Source organism: Oncorhynchus tshawytscha, linkage group LG07 (assembly GCF_018296145.1).
Source record: "Oncorhynchus tshawytscha isolate Ot180627B linkage group LG07, Otsh_v2.0, whole genome shotgun sequence".
NCBI classification, from domain to species: Eukaryota; Metazoa; Chordata; class Actinopteri; order Salmoniformes; family Salmonidae; genus Oncorhynchus; species Oncorhynchus tshawytscha.
Window position 1 is genome coordinate 31,952,927 of NC_056435.1, and position 24,247 is coordinate 31,977,173.

Consider the following 24,247-nt stretch of genomic DNA (forward strand, 5'->3'; position numbering starts at 1 on the left):
AGGGCTAAAAATGCACAGCACAGGAAGGAGTCTCACCGCAAAGAGTCTCAGCACGTTGGCCACCATGATGGACACAGAGCTGCCTGATGCCCCGATTACTCCCACCACCCTCTCTGGTTTGCGAATAATGGGTGGCTCATTGTTGGAGCAACGCACGTCTGAGTTATCCTTCTGGATGAGGGCCTGGACGAAGGTGAGTGACTGCTCCAGAGCGTAGGTGTCTCTGGAGCAGGTGTCCAGGACCATGGCCCCCAGGGTGATGTTAGGAAGGAGGTCAGGGTCACTGTTGATCTGATCCAGCGCATACAGCATGGCCTCCATTCGGTGGATCCCCTTCTCCCTCTTGATCTCCCCACAGGGCACACCGGCTGGCCCACGGGAGTGCACTGGAAACAGGCCACCCAGGGTGATGTCCCCCTTGATCTTGATGGAGTGTGGTTGTGTGCCCTGCTGAGCCCATGCATATGGACTTAGACCCAGAAACAGCATCCACAGTAACCTGAGCAATGTAGTTACATGGCATCCAAACAGTGGACCAAACCGACAGCAGAACGGTGATGTGTGGCACTGTGATATCATGATTCTGGCCACCAAAGGTTCCTGTATCCAGTGTTAAAGTACCAGGCTTCTCCCTCTACATGTGATACCTGTGAACAGTAATGAGGACATGTTGGTCTTTGGTTTAAGTTCAGTTATAGCTTTTGTTACATCAATTTTAGACTAACACTGAGTGAATAAAATAACTGTTAATCATACAAATGGATCTGCAAGCGCTCTTACCATGACATCAGAAATTACTATACAGTATGTCTTGGCATCAATGGCATACTACCAAACATTATCATTCAATCGGACAATATAGGACATGCCACTTAAATTTTTCACCACAATCTCAAAATGGGAATAAACATGTGTCTGTGTAAGAGAAGATCTACTGCTTCTAGACTTAAACATAGTCACACTCAAACCCCACAGCAAAGAGTCATCTAAGTAAATGGTATCTGCATGGTTGGACAAGTAAAACACAGCCAAGAGAGCAGCAAAGAGCATAGTGATAACATCTCATAAATATTGCACAAAAGATAACGTGGACAGATATGTGTTTTATGAATATTTTTCATGTTCTGTAATACTATTTAGGTTTAATGAAACATAAGGGAAACATTGGGGTGAGAAATAGAATTAAGGGGCATGATCAAGATACAAATATGTGTTACGCAAAGATCAAGTCTTATCCTGATTAATTTCATCCTGATATGAAGCTAAGAATATAAATATATACTGAAATATTTATAGCTCAGTTTGACTGCCTATCCAGCTTACTTTCCTTCCAATTTCACTGTGTCATCCAATTAGGTTATAACAGTATTGAAAAATGGCATATGATGTAAAAGATTTGGTTTAAGACAAATCCGACTAAAGATATTGAAATTATAAATATGATGTTCCACCGAGTAAGTTTAATTAAAGTTGTATCTGTTCACGTTTTTTTGCGAAACAGAGTTTAATCTTAGTTGTATGATTAGCATCAAACCAAACATTATATTCTATCATTTGATGCAACATATCAATATTGTGCAAACAATGAAAAAACTGCATCGGATACTGGCATGAAGTTTACACAAATGATGCAATGCATTGAAAGAGAGATATGCCTCACAGAGATTAAATGTTCAATACACAGTATGGGTAGCAAGCTTAACACGTATATGACACATATAATAAAAGAGCCAAATGTGACCTAGGTACTTGAAATCTGAAAAGAGGTTTATGGGTGTAATAAATATAAGAATTGACTGCTTACCTGAACATTCCATTTGGACCAGCCTTGATTTCATCCATCACTCCAACACTCCCAAACAGGTCTATTCCCATATTCAATATGTGATGATGTTCAGTGCCAGATTCTTCATTGTTTTAGCAAAAAGTAAATCCATTAACATCTCAGATATTATATGTATTTTCTAAAAAAATAACTGGAATGGACTCAAATCTTCAATAACATAACATTTTTTTTAGTTAGCAAAAAAGGATAGAACATTTTGGCTTTCGAGGCTTTAGTGTATAGCATTGTCTGAATCACGGAAAAGTAGAAAAAACACCATATTATGCCACTGAGATTCTACAAATCACTGCCAAATCCCTTTAAAGTTCTCTCCCACTTGCTCTCTGTTTATGTCTCTGCCTCGCTCTCTCTGTTGAACCCTCTTCTCTCTCAGTGCACTAATGGGCACGGATTGAGATTATCATGCGGCCGTCTGTGAAGAAATCCCTAGGTGGACTAGCCTTTATATTTGTATGCTGCTGTACTATATGTAGTACCCTCCCCCTTTTATGATGGAACTCCCTCACTTTGCAGGGGAGATTAGAAAGGCAGCGACATGAGAATACATTCTCATACACACCTGTAGAATATCATGTTCTAACTACTGAAACATGTTCAACTAAAACAATAGTGATTCACACAATCACATGGAAATTAAAAAAGATGCATCTGTTTCTCTGCTGTATAGACAAAATCATTTTCTATAGCATCCCCAGGATCAGTCACATTAAATAGTACTGTTAATCCACGGCTTAAATTGATATTTTAGTGATCTGTTCGATACCCATTGGATTTGATCAAATCAACGATTTTGGTGCAACAGACCTTTCTCACATAATATTTAATAACTAAATGGAGACCTGATACAGATTCATAACAAACGATAAATAATTATTTACAGTTGCTAGATAGGGTGTGAGATTTTAGTCCGTTTTCTGTCTGCCTGTAGCTGAAAGAACACTATACATGCTATGAAGACATGATGGGGCCACTTTGCAAGCTGCAGTTGTTTGATTGGAATCTCTAAAAAGGCACACTACTGCCACCTAGTGTATTAGATCCATGTTTGACATCACACTACCGTAATCCGGCAGCGGTAAAACTGACAGCACTAAATGTAACTGTCAAGACCTGACATTTTAACAATTTGCATAGCTAGATAGCATTGTGACAAAGTCAAAACACACAGAAATACTTTTCAAAGACATATTGATTTACTCTAGATAAATATACAGGGAAAGAAATGCTTAGCACAGTAAGTTACAGTATGTCATAACTCAGATGTAAGGCAGCACTTAAAATTGAAACAAACAAAAAAATACATTACAAAGAGAGTTACAGTGTTTTAAAACAAGAGGTTCAATGTTTGGCTAGTACCCTAAGAACACAGACTTCTCCAAGCCGTCCTCTGCTTTAGTGTACTCCAGGTGGGATCTGTAGTACTGGCTGTTGTAGTGAGGGCTGTTGCGGACGTACTCCAGATAGTCAGGGGTTCCTGGACAGATTACATTGTCTGCCAGCAGCACTGTGCCTTTCTGTATGAGACCACACTCCTAGAGAGAGAGGGATATAGGAAGATATATAGTTGGGGGAATGGGAGAAAGAGAGGGAGATGGGAAGACATATAGTTAGGGGAATGGGAGAAAGAGGGAGAAAAGAGAGAATGACATGTGTTTTGTTTATTCATATCGGGGTAAGAGTGTAGGACTATCAATGCTTCACTATCATCACAGGATGATCAGACTAGTTATCTTACTTACCTCCAGCAGTTTTGTGTCAGGAAGGTAGCGCTCTTTCCAGTGGTCCAGGAAAACTAAGTCAAACGCCTGGACCCCGAAATGCTCCTTCATCCAAGGGATCCAGTCTCCTGAGGCTCCCTCCACTAGCTGCACCTGGACAACAGTAATGAGATCTCATCTAAGCTTCTGAGTTACAACTGACCCGTATCTTTTAACATCTACTACCCACCCATATTTACATGAATGTACATCACGTTCATCATCAGATGTAATTATATTCATCTATCCTAATCTCCTTTTACCTTATCTTCCAGTCCTGACCATTTGATGACTTGACGAGCAATGGCAGCATAATCTGGGTTGAACTCCAAGGTAATGACACAGGCTCCAGGGGGTAATAGGCGGGCTATGCGTACTGTTGAGTAGCCACAGTAAGTGCCTAACTCCAAGACAGTGACTGGACTCACTTCATTGACCACCGAGTCCAGAATGGAGCCTGTAATGAAGTCACAATATATAGACACACGCACGAAGATGTGGACACAGTCAAGACCAGGCAGACATGTGGCCTGGGGTGGTCTAGAGGTCTAAGAACACATCCTGTATATACGGCTGCAACATGGGTTAATTCAATCTGACTGCTCTTTCAGCACTCTCCCCTACCTTTCACCTCTATCTATCCAATAAACATACAAGATATTTACTATATACTGTGTTTGTGTATATATATATATATATATATATATATATATATGTATATATGTATATATATATACAGTGCCTTGCGAAAGTATTCGGCCCCCTTGAACTTTGCGACCTTTTGCCACATTTCAGGCTTCAAACATAAAGATATAAAACTGTATTTTTTTGTGAAGAATCAACAACAAGTGGGACACAATCATGAAGTGGAACGACATTTATTGGATATTTCAAACTTTTTTAACAAATCAAAAACTGAAAAATTGGGCGTGCAAAATTATTCAGCCCCTTTACTTTCAGTGCAGCAAACTCTCTCCAGAAGTTCAGTGAGGATCTCTGAATGATCCAATGTTGACGTAAATGACTAATGATGATAAATACAATCCACCTGTGTGTAATCATGCACCTGCACTGTGATAGTCTCAGAGGTCCGTTAAAAGTGCAGAGCATCATGAAGAACAAGGAACACACCAGGCAGGTCCGAGATACTGTTGTGAAGAAGTTTAAAGCCGGATTTGGATACAAAAAGATTTCCCAAGCTTTAAACATCCCAAGGAGCACTGTGCAAACGATAATATTGAAATGGAAGGAGTATCAGACCACTGCAAATCTACCAAGACCTGGCCGTCCCTCTAAACTTTCAGCTCATACAAGGAGAAGACTGATCAGAGATGCAGCCAAGAGGCCCATGATCACTCTGGATGAACTGCAGAGATCTACAGCTGAGGTGGGAGACTCTGTCCATAGGACAACAATCAGTCGTTTATTGCACAAATCTGGCCTTTATGGAAGAGTGGCAAGAAGAAAGCCATTTCTTAAAGATATCCATAAAAAGTGTCGTTTAAAGTTTGCCACAAGCCACACCAAACATGTGGAAGAAGGTGCTCTGGTCAGATGAAACCAAAATTGAACTTTTTGGCAACAATGCTAAACGTTATGTTTGGCGTAAAAGCAACACAGCTCATCACCCTGAACACACCATCCCCACTGTCAAACATGGTGGTGGCAGCATCATGGTTTGGGCCTGCTTTTCTTCAGCAGGGACAGGGAAGATGGTTAAAATTGATGGGAAGATGGATGGAGCCAAATACAGGACCATTCTGGAAGAAAACCTGATGGAGTCTGCAAAAGACCTGAGACTGGGACGGAGATTTGTCTTCCAACAAGACAATGATCCAAAACATAAAGCAAAATCTACAATGGAATGGTTCAAAAATAAACATATCCAGGTGTTAGAATGGCCAAGTCAAAGTACAGACCTGAATCCAATCGAGAATCTGTGGAAAGAACTGAAAACTGCTGTTCACAAATGCTCTCCATCCAACCTCACTGAGCTCGAGCTGTTTTGCAAGGAGGAATGGGAAACAATTTCAGTCTCTCGATGTGCAAAACTGACAGAGACATACCCCAAGCGACTTACAGCTGTAATCGCAGCAAAAGGTGGCGCTACAAAGTATTAACTTAAGGGGGCTGAATATTTTTGCACGCCCAATTTTTCAGTTTTTGATTTGTTAAAAAAGTTTGAAATATCCAATAAATGTCGTTCCACTTCATGATTGTGTCCCACTTGTTGTTGATTCTTCACAAAAAAATACAGTTCTATATCTTTATGTTTGAAGCCTGAAATGTGCAAAAGGTCGCAAAGTTCAAGGGGGCCGAATACTTTCGCAAGGCACTGTATATCTATATATATATATATATATATATATATATTATTATTTAGGTTTTAAATACCAGGCAGACTGATGATAGGGTAAAGATCAATTAAAGACTTTTATTCTCATTTAGCTGGTTATCTGAGGCCACCTGATTATAAAATGTATGCACACATGACTAAGTCGCTTTGGATAAAAGCGTCTGCTAAATGGCATTTGTTATTATTATTAATAACCCATTCAAAGCACATGTAGAGTACCTTTCTCATCCCCCACATTCATGGCCCATTCTCTATGTCTGCAGAAGTGGTCAATGGCCGTGATCACACTCTGGGGGTCTCCTACAGTGGCTTTCGTCTGCACTGCCTTCAGAATACGCTAGATATTTCAGAGGGAAAAATTACAGATGGTATTGTACCTACGATAATGCCTACATTACATTTAGTATTTACTATTTTATTAGGATCCAAATTAGCTGCTGCCAAGGCAGCTGCTTCTCTTCCTGGCGTCCAAACAAGAATAAAACGACACATCACAACAAAACAATAGTCAACTCTACATCATAAATAAAACAACACATCACACAATACATTGTGCACTATACACATTTACACTGGTCCACCATAACAAATGTACAATATAACATGTACAACATTACAACAATACAATATCACAAATACAATGTGTGTGTGTGTGTGTGTGTGTACGTGCATGCATGCGTGGCAATGGGTGTGTGTGCGTATCTCTTCACAGTCCACTATTGTCACGCTCTGACCTTAGATATCTCTGTTTTCTTTATATTTTGGTTAGGTCAGGGTGTGACGAGGGTGGGTATGCTAGTTTTTTTATTGTCTAGGGTTTTTGTATGTCTAGGGGTTTTGTAGGTCTAGGTAATATGTATGTCTATGGTGGCCTAATTGGGTTTCCAATCAGAGGCAGCTGTTTATCGCTGTCTCTGATTGGGGATCATATTTAGGTAGCCATTTTCCCTTTTGTGTTGTGTTCGTGGGTTCTTGTCTATGTGTATTTGCCTCTCAGCACTCATTCGTGTCGTTTTGTTATTTTGGCTAGTTTGTTCAGTGTTCATTCTTATAATAATAAAGAATGTACGCATACCACGCTGCTCCTTGGTCCTATCCTTATAACGATTGTGAAAGAAGAACCCACCACAAAAGGACCAAGCAGCATGTTAATGAGGAGCGGACATCATGGGCCCGGGAGAAAGATGAGTGGAGGACATCCTGGACCTGGGAGGAGGTAATGGCAGGGGACAAGACCCTGCCATGGAAGCAGGTGGAGATAGAGCAGGAGGAAAGGCGACGATACGAGGGGACACGGTTAGCACGGAAGCCCGAGAGGCAGCCCCAATATTTTTTTTTGGGGGGGGGGCACACGAGGAGATTGGCTGAGTCAGGTTGGAGACTTGAGCCAACTCCTCGTGCTTACCGTGGGTAGCGTGTGACTGGTCAGGCACCGTGTTATGCAGAGATGCGCACGGTGTCTCCGGTTCGCATTCATAGCCCGGTGCGCTCTATTCCAGATCCTCGCATTTGCCGGGCTAGAATGGGCATCCAGCCAGGACGGATGGTGCCGGTCAGCATTCCTGGTCTCCAGTACACCTCCTTGGACTAGGATATCCTGCGCCGGCTCTGCGTACTGTGTCTCCAGTGCGTCTGCACAGCCCAGTGCGTCCTGTGCTGGCGCCCCGCACTTGCCGGGCTCAAGTGAGCATCCAGCCAGGACGCATTGTGCCAGCTCTACGCTCCAGATCTCCAGTGCGCCTCCACAGTCCAGTACGTCCTGTGCCTCCTCCCCACACTCGCCCTGAGGTGAACCCCCAGCCCGGGGTTTCCAGCGACGGTCCCCAGCCCGGGGTCTCCAGCGACGGTCCCCAGTCCGGGACCTCCGGCGATGATCCGCAGTCCAGAGCCTCCGGTGATGATCCACGGTCTAGTTCTACAAAGGCGGCGGGATCATTGTGAAGAGGGGGGACGGCGTCCAGAACCAGAGCCGCCACCAAGGGTAGATGCCCACCCGGACCCTCCCCTATAGGTTCAGATTCCCACCTTTTGGGTGGGGTACTGTCACGCTCTGACCTTAGATATCTCTGTTTTCTTTATATTTTGGTTAGGTCAGGGTGTGACGAGGGTGGGTATGCTAGTTTTTGTATTGTTCAGGGTTTTTGTATGTCTAGGGGTTTTGTAGGTCTAGGTAATATTTATGTCTATGGTGGCCTGATATGGTTCCTAATCAGAGGCAGCTGTTTATCGTTGTCTCTGAATGGGGATCATATTTAGGTAGCCGTTTTCCCTTTTGTGTTCGTGGATTCTTGTCTATGTGTAGTTGCCTGTCAGCACTCATTTGTATAGCTTCACGTGTTGTTTTGTTATCTTGGTTAGTTTGTTCAGTGTTCATTCTTATAATAATAAAGAATGTACGAATACCAAGCTGTGCCTTGGTCCTATCTTTATAACAATCGTGGCAGCTATGTTTTATCTTTTTTTTAATCTGAATTTACTGCTAGCTTCAGTAGCCTGATGTGGAAGAGAGTGCCATGTAATTATGGCTCTATAGTACAGTAAGTTTCCCAGCCTCTGTTCTGGACTTAGGGACTGTGAAGAGACCCCAGGTGGCATGTCTTATGGGGCATGTATGGGTGTCTGAGCAGTTTGTTAGATGTTTGAACAGACAGTTGGGTGCTTTCCACATGTCAATACTTCTGACAAAGACAAGTAGTGATGCAGTCAATTTCTCCTCTACTTTGAGCCAGGAGAGATTGACATGCATGTTCTTGATATCAGCCCTCCGTGTACATTTAAGGGCCAGCTGTGCTGCTCTGTTCTGGGCCAACTGTAATTTGCCTATGCCCTTCTTTGCGACACTTGACCATATATATATATATATATATATATATATATATATATATATATATATATATATATATACAGTACCAGTCAAAAGTTTGGATACACCTGCTCATTCAAGGGTTTTTCTTTATTTTTACTATTTTCTACATTGTAGAATAGTGAAGACATCGAAATGATGAAATAACACATGGAATCATGTGTTAGTAACCAAAAAAGTGTTAAACAAATGAAAATATATTTTAGATTTTAGTTTCTTCAAAGTAGCCACCCTTTGCCTTGAAGACAGCTTTGCACACTCTTGGCATGCTAGTTAAGTGTTCCTTGAATTCTAAAACAATCACAACAGTGTCACCAGCAAAGCACCCCCACACCATCACACCTCCTCCTCCATGCTTCACGGTGGGAACCACACATGCAGAGATCATCTGTTCACCTACCCTGCATCTCACAAAGACACAGTGGTTGGTACCAAATATCTAAAATTTGGACTCATCAGACCAAAGGACAGATTTCCACTGGTCTAATGTCCATTGCTCGTGTTTCTTGGCCCAAGCAAGTCTATTCTTCTTATTGGTGTCCTTTAGTAATGGTTTCTTTGCAGCAATTCAACCATGAAGGCCTGATTCACGCAGTCTCCTCTGAACAGTTGATGTTGAGATGTGTCAGTTACTTGAACTCTGTGAAGCATTTATTTGGGCTGGTAACTCTAATCAACTTATCCACTGCAGCAAAGGTAACTCTGGGTCTTCCTTTCCTGTGGCGGTCTTCATGAGAGCCAGTTTCGTCATAGCACTTGATGGTTTTGCGACTACACTTGAAGAAATGTTCAAAGTTCTTGAAATCTTCTGGATTGACCGACCTTCATGTCTTAAAGTAATGAAGGTCTGTCGTTTCTCTTTGCTTATTTGAGCTGTTCTTGCCATAATGCGGACATGGTCTTTTGCCAAATATGTCCATCTTCTGTATACTACCCCTACCTTGTCACAGCACAACTGATTGGTTCAAATGCATGTAGGTAAGAAATTCCACAAATAAACTTTTAACAAGGCACAACTGTTAATTGAATTTCATTACCTCATGAAGCTGGTTGAGAGAATGCTAAGAGCGTGCAAAGCTGTCTTCAAGGCAAAGGGTGGCTACTTTGAAGAAACTAAAATCTCAAATATATTTTAATTTATTTAACACTTTTTTTGGTTACTACATGATTCCTTATGTGTTATTTCATAGTTTTGGTGTCTTCACTATTATCCTACAATGTAGAAAATAGTATAAATAAAGAAAACCGATTGAATGACTAGGCATGTGCAAACTTTTGACTGGTACTGTAGGTCTATAACCTCTCACATAGTTTTAATATTAACTCATGCAAAAATCAGTAGCGGTGCATTGGTAAAATCACTGTCGAAGCGAAGCCCCCAAAAAAATGATAATTGCGTTGTTTGCATTAAAGAGATGGCACACACCCTGTCATTTCACTCTGAAAACTCTCAAAGGGAAACGCTGTCGTTATACCTTTCATGACAGGTCTCTGGAAGAACCACAATACCATAGTAACAATGGTGAACACCAAAGACTGAACTATACATCTGTTTAGAGAGCTCACTTGAGGACGTGAAGTCCGGGTCAAGGTGTCCAGTGCACGCTCCACGATGACATCATGCCACAGTAGTGCCAGTCCTCCATGATACTGCACAGCCATGGGGATCACCCAGCGGTAAAGAACAAAGAGGACAGCCGCTCCCATGATCAAACCAGAAAGAAGGCTCAGCAACATCCTAGGACACACAAAGATGGCTGTCATAAAAATGAATTCACTGTAATATAAACTATTTCTAATTTAGTTATGAAGATGGATAAACAGATAAATAACCATAGACACACTGTACCCATTTTAAAAGATTTTGCAATACAGTATGTCCTCTTATAAACAACAAGAAATCTGTGTGATCATAATGAAATGAATACTTATGGAAATCAATGCCCACGTCCATCACATCTTGTATCTCTCCTTTCATTCCTCCTTTTGTACTAGGCTAATGAAATGGGTATTTACTATGCAGCAGATGACACTCAAACATGTCCCCCTCTCATTATCATTCAACCACTGTTGTCATATCCACTCATTACTCTCCATCACTCTCACCATCACTCATCAAGAGGAAATGTATTTCATGATTGGCACTTTATATTAATATTTTTAACAAATACATTCATGTGTCCATGTGTTTCAAAATAATACTAACTAAATCACACTGGACTATGACAAAGTAACAACAAATACAACAAGTGTCTATTCATGAAGAAAAGTCAACAACCTAGCGCACATATTGAAAATCAAAAACACCTCTGAAACATGGTGGTTGAGTTGAGAAAAGTGCAAAAAGGATAGGAACAAAGCCTAAATCCACTACAAAACAAATGATTTGCACGTATGGAGGCGGGGGGGTGGGAGGGTGGACTCTTGAACCTTTCATAGAGAATGCAACTCATGTCTATAAGCCCAGGAGAGGCTGAGCGGAGGTAATGCCTCGAGATGGGCTTTGCGTTGCATAGCAACGGGCAGAACAGGTCAAGCTGTGAGACAAAACCCATGGCACTTGGGCTGAGACCATCTTTACTTAGCCTTTCTTACACGTACGTGTACTGTAGCTACACACATAAAAGCTTCTGGAAATGTAGTCAGGCGCTTTGAGAGAGTGCCTTAATTAGATGGCAAATATACAGCAAATTGTTTGATGAAGCAGATTAACTGTACCATATTCCAGTGGGCCTTGCACCCTCAAGGTGCTTGAGATGTATAAAATGTATAAAGACAAAATAAAACGTATAAAGACAAAATATTAACATCCGCTTACACTAAATAAGTATAAACTGCAGTGTACAGAGAGAGAGCTCAATAAAACAACTCTGAAGATCGTTCCAGGACATCATGAGGTGAAGAGGGGCATGCGAATCAGATGATAGAAAACACATGCCACACATATTTAACCCAATCCCCTCTGATGTAATTATGGAATCTAAACAGTTCAAATTAAATCTACATAATTCAGTCAGTCAAACATCAGAATGCTCCGCAACATCTTAAGCTTTTTAAAAAGGGAGAAGACAATTTACTGCACTGTTATCATGAAACCACAGTTGAAACCAACAATGTAAGCATGCAAAAAGTAGCAGCTATTTCTTATACTATTTCAGCATGCAAAGGTAGATTAAAGACATGTCAATGGCATAATAACATGGCTATACTTACATCTGAAGCTTGTCAATCTCCAATCAGGATGGAGATATTCTTCCTTTTCTTCACTTACACTTCTCCTTCTTGATGCCACCTCTCTCGCCATAAAACTGTTCCACACCTTCCAGCACAGTTCGTCTCACACACCAGCGCACGCACATTTTCACGAGACTAACCCCTCCCTACTTGCCAACCCTCCCCCTCACTTTCCGCTGCTGAATAATAGCTAACCCTTAGTGTGAACAGAGAGGAATCCCACTGGGCACGGACGTCAATTTAACATCTGGTCCACGTTGGATCGACATAACTTCGCTGAAATGTGGAAACAACAACGTTGAATCGACCAGTGCGTGCCCACTGGGATGTGGAGGTCTCACTAGAGAAAGCCCACTTTCAGTCATCAACACACTCACAGCCCACCTCACGCATAAGTTGGATCAGAAGGGACAACACAGAAGGAAGCAACGAAAAGAGAGGAGGTATGGCTTACCTTGCATGGACTGGGTGACCGGGCTGCAGTTTTGAACCCTACTCATCAGTATCCTAATCCCCTTTGAAGCCACTCCTCCTCTGTCATTCCACGAGATCTCATCACAGGAGTCAGGTGAATCAGAGTATTATGAATTCATGCATGAATTGGCTAAATTAACACAAGGTCTAATTCTAACCCGATTTCTATTAATTGTTTTAAGAAACGTGGTAGATAATGAAAGCCTTGTATAAACAAATAGCATTTATTCAATGAAAGACAACAACAAAAGTAATGTTCCCAGTGTCCTTTTGAAAAGGCAGTATTCCAGTAAGTCTTGCCTTCTTTATGATTTTGGTCATTGATGTGCTCCAATTTGAATAATCTGAACACAGGCCATCACATCAGAAATAATCTGGAATATCAAATGAATATCTAAAGAGAGCTGTAAAATTAAACAGTGACAGTTTTACATAAACTGGATTTGTTTCTCATGTCATCTCGCCATATCAAAAGTTATTTTCTCCACATCAAACGCTTCAAATCACCCGACAAAATATAGATAATTGATTGCTCTCGCAGAGCAAACAGAAAAATAGCACATGATGAAAATCAGCTGAAAAAAATAACACTTGCTGAATTTCATACGTGACCCACAAAACCCCCTCCCCCACTTTAAAGGCAATTCTGCCACTTTTCAACCTCATAATTATCACCAGCACCAAGCCAATGTCTACATACGGTATGTGAAAACAGCACGTTTCTATGATCTGTGGTTAAACAGATAAGGTCCTAAAAAAGACTTCTCTGTGACATCACAGGGTAGGATTAAAAGTAAGAGAAACGGATTTTCTAAACCTGCAACAAGTTTCTAGTCAGAGGGAGGGTATTTTCTTGCTACACGTTGCCGCGTATCTCACAGTGTTAGAAAATCACTTTTTCTTTTTTTATGTTTCAACTTCTGATGATGTCATCGCGTTTAACTTTTTAAATTTATATTTTGTTCTACAAAAAGTAGAAATACGCTAATTTCATATTTAGACACTGGCATTGTGCTTGAGATAATGACATGAGGTTTAAAATGGGTGGAATTGCCCTTGAAATCATCATCATATTATGGGACTTCACCTCTGTAACCTCTGTGGCCTCGGTGAGACGGCTGTGTCTGTGATGTAATCCAGGGTGGTTCAGACACTGGGCAGTGATGGCGACTCTGTGTCCATGAGGGGATCCAGAGGGGTTCAGACACTAGGTAACAGTATGATGTCTATGAGGAGATCCAGGGATGTTTTAGACACTGGGCAGCGGTGGCTCTCTTCTCTGGGAGGGGCTCCAGCATGGTGAGGAGGAAGGCACTGAACTGGACTGCCTGCTCCCGTGGCCACTCGTATTTATCCAGCAGGATCTCACACAAACTCCACGGCTTCAGCCTTGAGATGCGCCTCAGATGCCCTGTTAGCAAACAAGGGAAAGAGTCTTAGTATTGACTGAACAGAATATGTCAAATGAATTTGATAGTCATTGTGTGGGTGAAATTAAAACAAGGGTGATTCACATAAATATGAATCAGATGCTACAAGAAACCCTTTGTGGAAACAACAGTTCACAAGTCATTGTGAATAGATATACCTTTGTGATTGAAATATCGCCTGGAGTTTCTCCCTGAGAGGGCAAACTGGGATGGAAGGGGTCCCAGCAACTCAATTATGTGAGCAATGTGATCTGAAAGGAGACATTGGACTATGCAGGTGAAATAAATATTATAGCATTTATTTTATTTCCTTTTTTTATGAGCAAGACCAATCACCAGGAAAAACACAGGACAGAGAGGAGAAAGGACAAGGCTTACCTTCCTCTCGAGAGAAGTTGTCCCCTGAATGGGGTTCAAACAGATATTCCCCAGTGGCCAGCTCAAATGCCTGTATGGAAATGTTAAGAGTTCTTAGTAATAGATATTATGTACAGTCATAAGGGTGGATGTGGTGCTCCTGGGTTCTCACCATGCAGGCTGTGCTCCAGATGTCTGCAGGAGTGCCATAGCCAGCCCCAATCAGGACCTCCACAGAACGGTACTGACAGGTCTGGATGTCCTCTGTGAAGTGTTTGTACTGGAGAGCAGACATGAAGAATTAGCCCTCCATACTATGAGCAATGACTTGATATTAGCCTGTTGAATGTTATATTAATGTATTTTGTCATCTAAGGTACCATATTTAATACCTATACAGTACCAGTCCAAAGTTTGGACACACCTTCTCATTACAGGGTTTTTCTTCATTTTCACTATTTTCTACATTGTAGAATAAAAGTGAAGACATCAAAACATTGAAATAAACACATAGAATCATGTAGTAACCAAAAAAGTGTTAAACAAATATATTTTATATTTGAGAATATTCAAAGTAGCCACCCTTTGCCTTGATGACAGCTTTGCACACTCTTGGCATTCTGTCAAACAGCTTCATGAGGTAGTCACCTGGAATGCATTTCAATGAACAGGTGTGCCTTAAAAGTTAAAAGTTAATTTGTGGAATTTCTTTCCTTCTTAATGCGTTTGAGCCAATCAAGGGTGTTGTGACAAGGTAGGGTTGGTATATAGAAGATAGCCCTATTTGGTGAAAGACCAAGTCCATTTTATGGCAAGAACAGCTCAAATGAGCAAAGAGAAATGACGGTCCATCATCACTTTAAGGCATGAAGGTCAGTCAATTTGGAAAACGTCAAGAACTTTGAAAGTTTCTTCAAGTGCAGTCACAAAAACCATCAAGCGCTATGATGAAACTGGCTCTCATGAAGATCTCTACAAGAAAGGAAGACCCAAAGTTACCTCTACTGCAGAGGATAATGTCATTAGATTTAGAGTTACCAGCTTCAGGAATTGCAGCCCAAATAAATGCTTCACAGAGTTCAAGTAACAGACACATCTCAACATCAACTGTTCAGAGGAGACTGCGTGAATCAGGCCTTCGTGTTCGAATTGCTGCAAAGAAACGACTAGTAAAGCACACCAATAACAATAAGAGACTTGTTTGGGCCAAGAAAAATGAGCAACGGACATTAGACCAGTGGAAGTCTGTCCTTTGGTCTGATGAGTCCAAATTAGAGATTTTTGGTTCTAGTCTTTGTGAGACACAGAGTAGGTGAACGGATTATCTCCGCATGTGTGGTTCCCACCGTGAAGCATGGAGGAGGAGGTGTTATGGTGTGGAGTTGCTTTGCTGGTGACACTGTCAGTGATTTATTGTGATGGTGTGGGGGTGCTTTGCTGGTGACACTGTCTGTGATTTATTTTGAATTCAAGGCACACTTAACTAGCATGGCTACCACAGCACTCTGCAGCAATACGCCATCCCATCTGGTTTGCGCTTCGTGGGACTATCATTTGTTTTTCAACAGGACAATGACCTGTTGGGCTATTTGACCAATAAAGCTGCAAAGCTGTCATCAAGGCAAAGGGTGGCTACTTTGAAGAATCTCAAATATAAAATATATTTAGATTTTGAATTATTTAATACTTTTTTGGTTAATACATGATTCCATATGTGTTATTTCATAGTTTTGATGTCTTCACTATTATTCTACAATGTAGAAAATAGTAAAAGAAATTAAGAAAAACCCTGGAATGAGTAGGTGTCCAAACTTTTGACTGGTACTGTAGTCATTCATATACATAATGTCTGTCAGATAGTAACTCACCTCCCAGCAGGCGTTGCCCAGATCTGCAATCTTGATGCTGATTTCATCAGCATTCTGTGGCTTCAGAAGATTCACCAACATATCTGTTTCACTGAACCCTGAAACAAAATACAAGACAGATGGTGCAGATAGATATTATGGATGATGGATGTGCCGTGAGTGCTCTGGTGTAAAATGGATGCTATGTATGATGTATTACAACATAAATATCATTCATATACACTGAGCATACAAAACATTAGGAACACCTGCTCTTTCTATGACATAGATATGAAATGAAAGCTATGATCCCATATTAATGTCATTTGTGAAATCTACTTCAATCAGTGTAGATGACGGGGAGGAGAGAGGTTCAATTAAAGAAAGATTTATAATCCTTGAGACAATTGAGACATGGATTGTGTTTGTGTGCCATTCGGTGGGTGAATGGGCAAAAACGCGCTCAAGTTTCCCTGTGTATCAAGAATGGTCCACCACCCAAAGGACAGCCAGCCAATTTGACACAACTGTGGGAAGCATTGGAGTCAACATGGGCCAGCATCCCTGTGGAATGCTTGACACCTTGTAGAGTCCATGCCCCAACGAATTAAGGCTGTTATGAGGGCAAAAGGCGTTGCAACTCAATATTAGGAAGGTGTTCCTAATGTTTTGTACACTTAGTGTAACTTAATCATCAGCATATGCATGAAATATTGTAATGCAAATCATGAAAGTTCAATTGAAACACTGCACAGGTATTCTGACATATACTACACGGAAATATGCTGTGACAATATACTCTATACAGGGGGCTCCAGATCAAGACTGACCATGTGATGGTGGTGAGGGCTGGTTGTCTCTCTGGGTAGAAGGATGCAACACTGTAGATTGTCTAGAGCAGTGAGACATTGTAGTCAATGATGGTGCATCTTCTATCGGTGACGAGACTGACTCCTTGCTGTCAGAGCCCATTGCTTCTTCATGCAGCAGGTTCCGTATCCATGTAGTACGCACAGGACCTGAAGGCTTAGGGGGAGAGGTGGAACTGGGAGTGCTACAGGGAGTGGTGATATTGGAGAATGACACATGAGGTTTTGCCCTCTTCTGACGGTCAACTAAAGTGTCCTCGCCCTGTTGCGGCTGTTGATGTTTGTTCTCCTTTCTCGACAACCTGGCCCTCGGGATCCTGGAAACCTTCCCATGCAAAAGGGATTTGTGGTACTAATATTTAAAGAAATGTACCTTATTTGCAGAGATTGGTTTAAAATATATTTAACACTGTTGCATGCTGCAAAATGAGAGACGTCTCATTTTAAGTTTCCCATCAAAGTCTATGAGCACAGTCACAGGACTTTGATGGGAAACTTAAAATGAGACGTCTCTCATTTTGCAGCATGCAACAGTGTTAAATATATTTTAAACCAATCTCTGCAAATAAGGTACATTTCTTTAAATATTAGTACCACAAATCCCTTTTGCATGCAGTGCATGCTAATTTTCAATGAATTGTTCAAGGTGAACAATTTCACTACAAACAAAAAGGTATAGTTGTACATACTGAATGTATACAAATAGCAATTAGTAAACTGTGCATCTTCATTCAGAAATGCTGTTCATGTGCAAGTTAATGATTAATACACATTTGTTATAACACACACACACACACACACACACACACACACACACACACACCACTGCTGTTTTAAAGGTTGAATGAGTAGAACACCTGAAACAATACTGTAACTATTGACAACAGCCAGATTCACAGATCAATGCTTTCCTCCAGAAGAACCTTAATAGGGCCAAGATGCAGTGAATCAGCACACACTCACAATGCCAAGGCCATCTTACCCAAACCCCAAGAGTCTGGAAAGCCACAGTCAACTTCCCCAAAAAGTTTGACACAATCTAATACCAAAATTATGATAGGAGGGGTCAGAAAGACATAGGTGAAAGGTCATCAAAAGATTACCAGAAACTATGTTTCCGCCTTTGTAGCAATATGGTTGGTTCATGATTTGAGACAAGACAAAGAGTTGATTGCCATACCTGCTTCTCTCTTAGACTGGTATTTTCTGGCATCAGTAGTAGATGAAGAGATCAGCAAGGCACAAGAGAGCATGAAATCAAATCATAGAGAACAAAAATAATAACATTAGGTAATATTAAACTTTGACTCCTAATATTCAACATTGTTATTGCATCTCCATCTCTCTGTAACAAATCTTTAACATTTCCCTCCATCTAAAAAATAAAATACGTTTAAAAAAGACAAGAGGGAATTGTACTTAATGACACATGTATGCCAACTTCGAATAGAGAGCAATCCTAACCTGAACAGCTTGTGGGAGCAGGAGAAACTGGCAGCTCCTGTAGGTTGGTGTCGGCTGCCAACTCCTGGACGTAAACATCATCCACTCTCAAAAGGATGTTCTCTGGCTTGATGTCTGTGTGGATAATCTTGCATTTAGTGTGCAAGTAATCTAAGCCCTGGAAAACCTGTGATATGAGACAACAATGGTGATATACTATGGCTACATGACACCAGGGAACACACAAAGTAGATCATCCTTTCACAAAAGCTGCTCTGGATGATAAAACGGTAGAGACAGGATTTAGAGATCACAGGGGAAAGACACCACCTGTCTGAGGATGCTCTTAACGCAGGGCAGGGGAAGGCCAGTGTAGTTTGATTTGATGATCCACTTCAGCAGTTGGTGACCCAGCACTTCAAGAACCATGCATACATCTGACACATAGCTGAATTAAGGAGAAACCATTTCACTCAGATGTGCAAGTTAACATACGACACATACTGTATGAGAAATAGATCACGGGTAAAATGATAACACGTGGAGGACTTTTAAAAGGATACGCTCCCCATTGACTCCGGAGACCTTGAAGTCATCGATAAGTTGCACAACAGTGTCTCGTTTAGGGTCAGATGGGTCACTGTCCCTTACCTAAATGCAATTGATAACAGGACATAACTGGGGAGTAAACATGTGACTTTTCATTATCACCATTGTGTAACTAATAAAAGGCAATATTTCCTAATAAGCTTGGCTCTGGTTGATGAACAAGCAAGGTATTAGACTGATTAAGCCTATGTAGCAGAGAATAAAAGGTTGAACATGGGTATACAATACTAACACATTTCAGAAGCTTGATCTCATCCAAACCAGTCTCTGTGAAGGTTGGACCACTCTTTACCACCTTCAGAGCCACAAAACGCCTCTTCCTGCTCATACAAATAAAAAATGTGAATCACTTGCTTTAACTGTCATAATCACAATATGAAACCGAAGGTCAATCAATAACAAAAACAATGTTATCAGTATATTGTAACTATTATACTTACTCAATGTCCCAGCCTAGCCACACAGTGGAGAAGTGGCCCCATCCCAACTTCTTCACCACCTGGTAACGGTCAATGAATATTGCTCCAATTTCCACCGGGTAGTAGCCACCTACAATGAACATTGAAGCCTCTTTCCGATCAACAATAAACTGTATAAAAACTCCTACCACACAATATTGTATTGTTGTTTGGTGATATTTGGCACACTGGTGAAGTACCTATACAGTAATCAGATGGATTCTCCTGTTCCTCATCATCTGATCCAAAAATCTCAGGTGAAGGGGGATATGATGATAGTTTGATGGTAAGGGGTGGTTTGGGGGTAGGGTCAACTAGTGGTTTAGGGGTCAGGGATTTGTGGGTAAGGGATGATTTGGGGGTAAGCGGTGGGTTGGGGTTAACAGCAGGTAAACTGAGGGAAAGGGCTGATATTGCAGCAGCATATCTAGATGAAGGCACATTGGACATTGTGACAAGGGACACACAACAGAACAGGGAGTCGACGCCTTCTAGCCTAGACAGCACAGGTCATGCAAGTGTGGGGTTGAAGAAAATGGAGATGAAGATGGTACACGCAGAAGGCCTACGGCAAAAAGAAAAACAGACAAACTGTTCATTAAACACTTTCACACTATTATAAATTGACATCCTAAGCATTCATACATAGGATATATGAGATTAAATCAGGCAACACAACGTGGCCAATGTACAGGTAACTGCCAAAATAAAGGAAACACCAACATAAAGTGTCTTAATAGGGTGTTTGGCCACCACAAACCCATCTTTTAAAGTCATGAGATCTCTTCTAGCCATGGTAGTCAAAACAATGGGCATTTTCATACATGACCCTAAGCCACTGATGCAGACCTTTGGACAATCTACATTTTAAAAAGTCTGATAAAATACATGTAATATAGCTTACACCTTCACAATTAATCCATTATTTATTTTAGACAGGTCTAAAGAAACATGATATGAAGAAAATGTAGCCTATTTCAGAAGAATGAATAGCATACTCTGAGTTGTCCTTAATTAGTTCCTGATCTGGCTATGCCAAATGGCTGTGGGCTACACTAGTTCATTTAACAGACAAGACTTACTTAGAATTCCGTGGCATTATTTAATATTATTTTGTAATATGAAGAATACAATTGAACAAAGCTGAATAAAATAGACAGGATATTTTCTCCAACCGATTTGAGGGATTGCACGCACACATGTGGCTATTCTGTTGAGCGGTTAACAAAGAAATATGTACTCCTATATGCTTCTTTATAGTTATTAATGTAACTTTAGTTGTTCTACAAACGCTGGGCTATATGTTTGGATTTTTAATACATTGTAAGGCTGAATGAATCGACTCTAATGATGATTTTTAAAAAGTTGCTTGAAAGACATGAGCTCTGCTTTGTCTTTTTTGCGCAGTCTGTACACTCTTTGTCAGTCTCTAAATTACAAATTGAGAAGCACTTGATTATGCCTCGAATTTCCCGGCGGCCTCCCCTTTGTGTGGCGATAATGCACCCTAAAATCAGAAGCACCGGAGACGCAACTTTGCGTGTCCTTATCCAATTCTGAGGTGCATATTGAAGATATAGCCAACAAGATGAATAGGCTTAACGAACTGCAAAAGCACTAGCCTATGTCAATCTACTATCCCCCATAGTACAAATTCTACTCTTTGGGATAAATACATATTCCAAACATATTCTGGGACAGTTGTAAGATGTGATAGATCCCAAATTAATATAACCACTAGCATCCAAAAAAAGATTTTTTACGCAATGAGGCTGACGCAACAGATCAGAACATTTAGCTAAAAATGTTGATAAACTATTCGGCTATATCTTCCCATTATAAGTACAGTAATGCACACACAGCAGTAGGTTATAAGCGCAAATGTTCCATCAGCGGGAAAACACCATTATCAAAAGTGACCATGAATGCGATTATGCATGTAATGCTTTTATTATAAAGATGCATTTTTATGGTGAAAATTATCTTTCCCAAACTTGAAACTCACGCGCTGCATACAGTATGTGTATGCCCGTTAGGCTCTGCACCCCTTGTAAAGAGGATTAATTTACTTAATTTTAAGAAGTTTTTTGGCCACTTTAGTTGTGATTACAAACTTTATCAAAACATATAGGCCTATGGGTTAGGCTACATGAGGTGTCCGACTCTGATTCGAAACAGTCACACAAAAATCTTGTCTTGACATATAATAAATAATATATGTGTGAAATTCGCTTTGATTTAGAATGGCACTGTTATTGGAGAAGCCCAATAACAGTGACTGAAAGGTCACGTGGAATTTGACTGCCTTCATGACTGGTGGCACACGGTGTTGCGGTAATAGGGTCACCACAAAAGCCCTAGGTGTGAATACTTATGTAAATTAGGTATTTACTTTTGATTTTCAATAAATCTGCAAAACATGTTTTCACTTTGTAATTACGAGGTATTGTGTATAGATGGGTGAGATTTTTATTTTATTCATTTTGAATTCAGGCTGTATGTAACAACACAATTTGGAGTAAGTCAAGGGGTGTGAATACTTTCTGAAGGCACTGCACTTCGTATTCCTCATTTACTGAAGTATTTTCCTTTATTTTGGCACTTACTTGTATCTACAAAAGAGTACAGCCTATTCAAATTCTAAATTTAGTAAATCTTATCATTCTAGATACTGTCTGCAATTACATTTTCAGGGTCCAGTGAATGTGCAAGAGTTTATTTTTAGCTGGGTTTCGATGAATGGCTTGTCAACTTAAATAGCTCTTCAAAGCTGGCCTGTAACTATTGACTGGGTGCATGCTCTCTAGCAGAATCCTTCTTGTAAACATGTCACAACTATAGCTAGATAGGGCCGTCTGTCAAGTCATTCTCTCAGTCAAGTCATGAAGGTGTCAAACACAACCTCCAGTTTGAGTTGTTTGGTAAGACCTCAGCACTGCCAAGTACAGCAAACCTGTCCTCTAAATAAAACAAATGTTTAAAAAACGTAACAGATGATTTACATTTGTGTAACTGATTTATAAAAGTAACTATCTAAGGCAAAACAGAAATTAGCGTGCTAATAATAGTCGTTAGGTAGCCTGAGTCTGTTCTCGACAAAAGTTGTTTATATGTTGCAGTTTGTCATTGTTTTGAAGCTGATATCAGCGAACAACTTCAAGTTCATGGAGTTATTACATGGTGACATATTAAATAACAATTGGTTCTAAACTTGATTACACTCTGTAACTGTGAAATTATTTTTTAAATATTTACCCAAATACTTACATATAATAGTGAAAAACGGTGTCCACCGATTTCTCTGGCAGCTGAGGGACCGTTCTTCCCTCGTCAATGTTTGCTCTGCGTGCCTGCCCATATGTTCTGAAAATGACGTGAGCTGAGCTGTGCTGGTGGCTGGCAGCACACTGGTTTCCACTTTCCACTAGAATCAGTAGTATTTAACTGGGTCTCCGCGGCCCGCTGTAGGGCGTTTCAATGTTTTTATGAATATTGCTAGAAACAACAGAATACGTTCATTTGGAATTTCAAACCTACAAGTGTATGTGCCGCTGCCTGCTGGTAAGGTTTCTTAACTTGGACATACATTTTTGCCAACACATGGCTAACCTTTGTTTAACCAGCTAAACAGCTGCTCTTAGTGAAAATGTGTTTAGGAGTTATCTTTCTAGCTAATAGGCTATGTTTGAGTGTACAATTCCGCTTCCAATTATAATGTGGGGTGGTTAAAATAATGAAAAATGGTCTACCAAATCTATTCATTTTAAAATGTTGATTACTTCTCCGTCCCATTATCATTCACCTGATGAGAAAACATGATTGGGTCACTGGTTTGCCTGGGAGGGGGTCCCTGGGCAATTTTTTTTTAAAGACCACTGCACTAGATAACACAGCCAAAGTTAAATTGGCTATATTATAAAGATTCATGCTTTTTGGTCTAAATTTAAGGTTTGGGTTAAGCATAAGGTTAGCAGTGTGTTAAACGTTAGGGTTAAGGTTAGGTTTAACATTTTAACTCACTCATGCGCTCTTTCCCTCACTCACAAACTCCCTCCAGGGGTGGAATGAGTAGTGAAATATCCTATTCAAGTACTGTTACTTTAATATCATTTTACTCAAGTAGAAGTAAAATTACTCAGAAAAGCTATTCAATTTTAGTAACAAGACTATTTGCAATTAGTTACTTTGCACCTCTGTAAAAAAAGCAATCTGTCAAATTGTGTCATTCTTCAAGCAAAGCCAAAGCCATTAGAATTAGGCTAATAAGGATGAACTGATGAAGTGTCCTATGATACATACTTTATTTAACTGAGGCAAATCACTCACAGTCATTACATTGTAAATACATGAAAATCAATATACTGTAGTTTTCTTTTTGAATGATTCCATTTCAACATGTTTAATTAACCATGATTACACTTTATTAAAAAAAGATCAATGAATGCACCCCATCCACCTCCCACAGAAAATGTACAGTATGTCTCACCCCTTTGAAATATGGTCATCGTGTAATGGGATGAAAAAAACATGTCTCAACTCATTCCAGTCAATCAATATAACTCATTTGTGGCATTACTCTAAAAATCGAAAAACGAATACATTTGTAAATGTCAATTAACACCACACTTATCTTGCTGGTGCTGAGAATTGTATGGGCTTTATGACAGAAGTGTATTTCACAAAAAGATACAAAATATTATAAGT

At 40.4% G+C, this 24,247-nt stretch overlaps 3 protein-coding genes across 7 annotated transcripts in view; all 3 read right to left on the bottom strand.

Moving 5' to 3' along the window:
- LOC112254365 (metabotropic glutamate receptor 6-like) overlaps positions 1-2,864 on the bottom strand; it is a 34,724-nt gene extending 31,860 nt beyond the window's left edge. The window contains exons 1-2 of the mRNA XM_024426865.2: positions 1,805-2,864; positions 37-647 (exon numbers count right to left, since the gene is read on the bottom strand). Of these exons, the coding sequence (XP_024282633.1) occupies positions 37-579 (543 nt within the window). The 5' untranslated portion in view covers positions 580-647; positions 1,805-2,864. The remainder of the gene's footprint in view (positions 1-36; positions 648-1,804) is intronic.
- A 153-nt stretch (positions 2,865-3,017) lies between these two features.
- Positions 3,018-12,625, bottom strand: LOC112254367 (catechol O-methyltransferase B-like). 3 transcript variants are annotated; one of them, XM_024426870.2, is made up of 6 exons: positions 12,511-12,625; positions 10,389-10,560; positions 6,179-6,296; positions 3,867-4,060; positions 3,586-3,717; positions 3,018-3,378 (listed from the first exon to the last, which is right to left on the bottom strand). In XM_024426870.2, the coding sequence occupies exons 2-6, from the start codon at positions 10,557-10,559 to the stop codon at positions 3,196-3,198; spliced, it is 798 nt and encodes a 265-aa protein (XP_024282638.2). In that variant the 5' UTR covers position 10,560; positions 12,511-12,625; the 3' UTR covers positions 3,018-3,195. The 3 variants fall into 3 exon arrangements, with proteins under 3 accessions (XP_024282638.2, XP_042180229.1, XP_042180228.1); XM_042324295.1 differs by having other exon boundaries at positions 12,036-12,606; XM_042324294.1 differs by having other exon boundaries at positions 10,389-12,606.
- A 107-nt stretch (positions 12,626-12,732) lies between these two features.
- On the bottom strand, positions 12,733-22,962 carry LOC112254366 (SRSF protein kinase 2). Of its 3 annotated transcripts, none has more exons than XM_024426869.2 (15): positions 22,811-22,908; positions 19,744-20,108; positions 19,526-19,634; positions 19,318-19,405; positions 19,040-19,127; positions 18,807-18,913; positions 18,498-18,663; positions 18,214-18,239; positions 18,016-18,072; positions 16,995-17,190; positions 16,186-16,283; positions 14,490-14,597; positions 14,339-14,408; positions 14,119-14,211; positions 12,733-13,941 (listed from the first exon to the last, which is right to left on the bottom strand). In XM_024426869.2, the coding sequence occupies exons 2-15, from the start codon at positions 19,991-19,993 to the stop codon at positions 13,757-13,759; spliced, it is 1,641 nt and encodes a 546-aa protein (XP_024282637.1). In that variant the 5' UTR covers positions 19,994-20,108; positions 22,811-22,908; the 3' UTR covers positions 12,733-13,756. The 3 variants fall into 3 exon arrangements, with proteins under 3 accessions (XP_024282637.1, XP_024282634.1, XP_024282636.1); XM_024426866.2 differs by having other exon boundaries at positions 16,995-17,358; XM_024426868.2 differs by lacking the exon at positions 19,744-20,108 and having other exon boundaries at positions 16,995-17,358; positions 22,811-22,962.
- Between the last annotated feature and the right edge of the window lie 1,285 nt (positions 22,963-24,247).